The 6,229-nt window shown below is 33.4% G+C and overlaps 1 protein-coding gene and 1 long non-coding RNA gene across 2 annotated transcripts; both read right to left on the reverse strand.

The window, feature by feature from the left end:
• Nucleotides 1–204: 204 nt before the first annotated feature.
• On the reverse strand, nucleotides 205–4,886 carry LOC134241469 (WD repeat and HMG-box DNA-binding protein 1-like; the record flags this gene model as incomplete). The annotated part of the gene is made up of 6 exons (XM_062723506.1): nucleotides 4,864–4,886; nucleotides 4,475–4,583; nucleotides 1,795–1,892; nucleotides 1,427–1,472; nucleotides 810–902; nucleotides 205–311 (listed from the first exon to the last, which is right to left on the reverse strand). Coding segments are annotated over exons 1-6 (476 nt in total), but the record flags the coding sequence as incomplete, so codon positions are not given.
• Nucleotides 4,887–5,556: 670 nt separating this feature from the next.
• Nucleotides 5,557–6,223, reverse strand: LOC134241470 (uncharacterized). Its single transcript, XR_009986673.1, has 2 exons — nucleotides 5,985–6,223; nucleotides 5,557–5,612 (listed from the first exon to the last, which is right to left on the reverse strand). It is a non-coding gene; the product is annotated as an uncharacterized LOC134241470 (long non-coding RNA).
• Nucleotides 6,224–6,229: the final 6 nt, after the last annotated feature.

A 6,229-nucleotide genomic window follows, 5' to 3' on the forward strand; every position in this document is an offset into this window, starting at 1 on the left:
TAATACCTGCAATTTCCAAAGAAAGTTTGGTTAATTAGTTGTTACCCTGGTTAATCAGACTTGAAATTTATATATATCTTATTCCAGCATTTTTTTTTTTAATTCTGCTTTCATACATTTGTTTCAAAATGTAAACTTTAATAGAAAATAACGCTAAACATGGGATGTTTTAATAGAATAAATTTGCCGGACTTTTTCTCTCACCTGTCCACACAGGTTTTGGTTTGTAGGTTATAAATCAGAATTTGTCCGTCGTAACTTCCTGCTGCCAGGTAATCACCTTCAGGTGAGATATCCAGCACTGAGTACACCTACAGAAATATACATTTATATATAACAAAAGAAAATACAGTTTATGAACAATTTATAACTAAACATTCCATATTAGACAATTGGGACTGACAAGGTTTACAGTTTAACAAAAAACTTTCAGCTAAATGAGTACTGAAAGCATATGCATCCCAAGCCAGGGTGAGAAAAATTTACAGTTTGAATTTGACATATATTGTAAAAACATAAAGACACACTCTGCAATGAGTGTTAGCAGGATCACACTATAACAAATGATTATACATATATTATTACATAGTCATAAAGTTGATTAAAGAAAAGTATCAGAACAAACCTCTGGTCAAATTTTGATCCCAAAACTATATTCTATAGTAGCACATACAAGAATTTATTCTTTGGAGAAAAAAAATGACTCTTAAATCAAATTTAGACAAAAAACTATATTTAAATTTGGCTAACACATGATATAGCTAACAATTCACAGAATCGTGATAATTTAAATAAGACCGCCAACGTACCCCAGAAAATTGACTGTCCTGTAAAGATCCCGTTTTTGTCCAGGTACCTCTGTCGTAGATGTGGATTTCTTTCTCCATTGGAACATACAGGAACTACAATTATAGCATTACAATCAACTTCATATGAAAAATAAATTAAGTTTTCTTAGTCTTGAATGAAATTTATACAGAAAAAGTACCTCTTACTTTAGGTTTGTATACTTAATGCAACTCTGCAAGATTTATGTTCATGTCATTTGAGTTATTCCCCGTGTTAATTATATATACCAAGCTCAAATCTATTTTTCCTCATATGCAAAAAAATATGCCCAAGATAAATACTCTCTATGTAAATAATTGCTTGGTTATGTAATAATTGCAAAATCCATATGTGGTTTATGCAATTTTCCTTGGAAAGAAGTCTAGAATACAAACATATCTGTCCTAAATCAGACTATATAATCCCTCCTTTCAACACTGCATACAGGGCAACAGAAGAAAGGGTATGCTTGAATAAAAAGGTTGCAACTTTCAAAGTTCACATTAAAATTTTGTATCCCCAGTCCTGTTGAAATGTAAAATTTGATTATCAAAAAATTCTTTTACAGGAAACATTTTCCTGAATTAAATTGACTAACCTTTCCGTTCTTCTCCCAGCATAGTCTGCACCATCCCTTGGTCAAGCTGTACATCAAAAAAAACAAAAAACATCCTTATAACATTCTAATACTGTTGATCAGCAAATATTTGCAAGACTCTATTTTCCGTAGTTGTATTTTTACAATTTATAAAGCCAGACATAATTTTCACAATTGCTGGTTTTTTGCTGTTTATACTTTATACTATTAAAAAAACAAGAGAATCAAATCCATGCAAGCAGACCCTCTTGCAAAAAATAAAGTTCTTTCAAATCCAAAGTGATTTACAATACAATGAAAAGTGAAAAACTTGTAATCAGATCTACAGTGTATTTTCAATATCTTGTACATTAAAAATCAATACATACCTAACGTCACTGACTTTAGGAAGAATTTGCAAATTTTTCACTTTTTCACGATTTTCCAGTTTCCATATTAGCACACTTCCATCGCAACTGGCAGAGGCCTACAAGAGTATAAAATATTATTCTAGAAATATTGTCAGATCCTAACCATTCTTATGCTTTTTTTCTGTTAAATCAAGCTAAAAGTAGCTTACATTTGGATGTATGTTTAATAAAGTAGCTAACATTTAGAATTTTAGATGTATGTTTAGTAAATGTAGCTAAAATTTAGATGTATGTTTCGTAAAAATAGCTGACATTTAGATGTATGTTTGGTAAATAAGGGTGAAACATTTACTAAATTTTGTAAACGTTTAAACGGATAGCAGTAAACGAAACGGTACCGTTTAAACGGGAGATATTCTATATTGGATTTTTATGGCTACTTACTCATGAAACTTGAATTTAATAGTCAATTCTTTCACTTTAATATAAGTATGAGTTGTTATTAAAAATTTATTGTTGGTCATTGTGATTTAACCGTTAAAATTTGAGGCGCATTAAACTCATTCACTTAATTTCGACCTCGTCACCCAACTGCTTGGTTTGTTTGGCTACCGGACGTAGAAAAAATAATTGTAAAGATGGATCTTTTAATCTCGAAAAAAGTACAAGAGGCCCACGGGCCTTATAGGTCACCTGAGCATCATGCAACAACTTTCAAATGATTGAATTTGTTTCATGTTTTAAGCTAGATGCTAAGGCATTCACAATTTTGGAAGAGGCACTCTTGCTCAACATAACTATGTACTTAGTTAGTTTATTTAAAACCTAGGAGCAGAGAAGAAGATTTTCAAAGAAATAATGCATTTTCACTATATAATCAATAGAGCCCCGCCCTAACACCAGAACCCCTGACCCTGGGGCCATAAAATTCACAATTTTGGTAGAAGCACTCTTGCTCATCATAACTATGTACTTAGTTAGTTTATTTAAAACCTAGGAGCAGAGAAGAAGATTTTCAAAGATTTAATACATTTTCACTATATAATCAATAGAGCCCTGCCCTAACACCAGAACCCCTGACCCTGGGGCCATGAGTTTCACAATTTTGGTAGAGGCACTCTTGCTCATCATAACTATTTACTTAGTTAGTTTATTTAAAACCTAGGAGCAGAGAAGAAGATTTTCAAATATTTAATACATTTTCACTATATAATCAATAGAGCCCTGCCCTAACACCAGAACCCCTGACCCTGGGGCCATGAGTTTCACAATTTTGGTAGAGGCACTCTTGCTCATCATAACTATTTACTTAGTTAGTTTATTTAAAACCTAGGAGCAGAGAAGAAGATTTTCAAATATTTAATACATTTTAACTATATAATCAATAGAGCCCTGCCCTAACACCAGAACCCCTGACCCTGGGGCCATGAATTTCACAATTTTGGTAGAGGCACTCTTGCTCATCATAATTATTTACTGAATTAGTGTATTTAATACCTAGGAGCAGAGAAGAAGATTTTCAAAGATTTAATGCATTTTCATTATATAATCAATATAGAGCCCAGCCCTAACACCAGAACCCCTGACCCTGGGGCCATAAAATTCACAATTTTGGTAGAGGCACTATTGCTCATCATAACTATGTACTTAGTTAGTTTATTTAAAACCTAGGAGCAGAGAAGAAGATTTTCAAAGATTTAATGCATTTTCACTATATAATCAATAAAGCCCCGCCCCAACTCCAGAACCCCTGACCCTGGGGCCATGAGTTTCACAATTTTGGTAGAGGCACTCTTGCTCATCATAACTATGAACTTAATTTGTTTATTTAATACCCAGGAGCAGAGAAGAAGATTTTTAAAGACTTACTGCATTTTCACTATATAATCAATAGAGCCCCGCCCTAACACCAGAACCCCTGACCCTGGGGCCATGAGTTTCACAATTTTGGTAGAGGACTCAATGCTGATTACAATCATACCAACAGTTTGACTGCTTGATGTCCGGGAGTAAAGAAGAAGATTTTTAAAGATTGCACTATTTTTAGTGGTTTTTGCCCCACCCCCCAGGCCCCAGGGGGGCGGGGACCACCAAATTCACAATTTTTGTTCCCCTTCACCCATAGATGCTATATGCCAAATTTGGTTGAAATTGGTTCAGTGGTTTCAGAGAAGAAGCTGAAAATGTTTAAATGTTAACGCACGACGCACGACGGACGACGGACAAAAACGGATAGCAATAGGTCACCTGAGTTTACTCAGGTGACCTAAAAACAAGAACTGCTGACTGTATTGAAACTTTTCAAAGACTTGTGAAAAATGTTATATATTTATTTAATCAAAATATATCAGGTTTTATATTTCAAGTGTCGTAAAACATCGCTAGTATTAGCAACTCGGAAATCGGAATTATGTTAGCCCGTATCGGGTTTTAGTTATTTTCATTCAATATGTTTCCAGTTTAGATTGTTGCTTATCAAATGGTCAAAGACGGTATTTCTTTTGTTAAACTTTATTTCTAATAGACATTGATAATGACCTTCTTGTAAACGTTTACTCAAACTGTAAACATTTAGAGCATATAATCGAAACGTCGCCATTTACATGTGTAATCGTTTCGCCCTTATTGGTAAACAATCAGAGAACAAAACAGATTTGTATGGGAGGAATCCCTTTGCTGGGGGGGGGGGGGGACTCACCAGAAACTCCTCTTTGGGGTCCAAAACCACACTCAACACAGGGGCCTCATGTCCCTCAAATTTCTTAGTGTCCCCTGTTGCAATGTTAACCATTTTGATTGTGAAGTCACTGGAATACAACATTTACTAATTTTAACACCATTTTTCTCAGCTTTCAAGTATTTGTTAAAATGATTTCTCATTGATTTTAATTCATTTGCAGCAGTAAGTATTTACACCATGATTCAGTCTTCACGAAAACTTTTCAAACTAACTGGCCATGCAGTCGGACCAGTGAACTTTCAAAATTTACAAGCCCACCAAAATTTTTACTGGCCCCTTTCATAAAAAAAATAAAATAAATACATTTTCATAACTGTGAATTTATACATCATTACATGTTTACGTACTTCAACTTTTGAAATGCCGCCATTTTTCGCCCTTTGTCGCGTTTCGGTAAGTTGTTCATTGGAACGTTGAACATTTTACATAATAGTTAATAATTACTTGCTAGTTCCGGTTGTTACGTAATACATCCATGTTATAATAGGGTTATAATAATTCGATTCAATAACACGAGCTTGTTCTTTTTATTTAATATATAAATGGAATTTACGCAAGTAAGTCAGTTGAAAAAATTTTTGACTGCATGTGTATGATTTTTATGATCAACAAGCCCATCGGACTTCTTAAATTTTGATTTTCACTGACCCGACCTCAAAATTCACTGGCCACGGTCTTCGGACCAGCGAGTTTTCGTGAAGACTGATGATTTATGAACAAAATGTAAAGAAAAAAATTCAGAGAACTTGTGCAGACAAAGGATATAAACAAAACATTTTTCAGAATTGCATATAAAAATAAGTATATAGTTTAATGAAATTTTCAATCAAAAACATTGTCCCGTTTAATAGTTAGTAGGAAATGGAATTCAAACAAAAGTGATGATTAATATATAGCAAGTTATAGATTAATTCACTGAAAGCATCAACTAATTTTTGAGAGCATCTACCCAGATAATTCAAAATCACTGGAATTTCCCAATGAATTATTGTTATTCCACACATAGCATTGCATTATTAACTTCCTTTTAATAATGATAATGTTGTGCAATGTTGAATGAGTTTATTGCATCCAAACCCCCGGAGAGGGTGAAAAACTACAAACAAACAATACAAAAATGTAAGCAATATGTCGATATAAAACATACATAATAAAAATATGACTAGAGCGGGTTTCCATAGTTTTGAATTTTTAACAGATTTCAAGGAGGAGATGTTCTAACGAAATAATTTCCAAAAGATAATAGACAGACATCAACATAGTTTATCCCTAGCATGTTTACAGATGTATTAATAATGGAATAATCAATCAATTGTTGCAATCAAATTTAACGATCAAACAAAGACAGGCAAAAAACGCGCCAAGTGCGCCTTGACTCAATATGACAGTTAAAAAATTACACATGACTAGAAAACGAATATTATGCATTGCCTACACATAATAGTAAATGAAAAATCATAAAACTTACTTCATAGGTGGCTTTAAATGCAGTAAAATAAGCTGGGTTCTGGAACCCACGAGGTTGGCACTGATGCCTTAGATCGTTTCCGGTAAACAATAAAAGTAAGGTAAAAACCAACAAATCCGGAAAGATTAATTCCGGGGCACTACACTCCCCTCCTGATTTTACAAAAAATCACTCTAATAAAATAATTCAAAACAAACTGACAATTAATAAGACCTTACATAAAGGGTAATAAGAAAACAATCATT

This window comes from Saccostrea cucullata, unplaced genomic scaffold, assembly GCF_032062105.1.
Source record: "Saccostrea cucullata isolate Sc308-1 unplaced genomic scaffold, CSIRO_AGI_Scuc_v1 ctg22144, whole genome shotgun sequence".
Classification (NCBI taxonomy): Eukaryota; Metazoa; Mollusca; class Bivalvia; order Ostreida; family Ostreidae; genus Saccostrea; species Saccostrea cuccullata.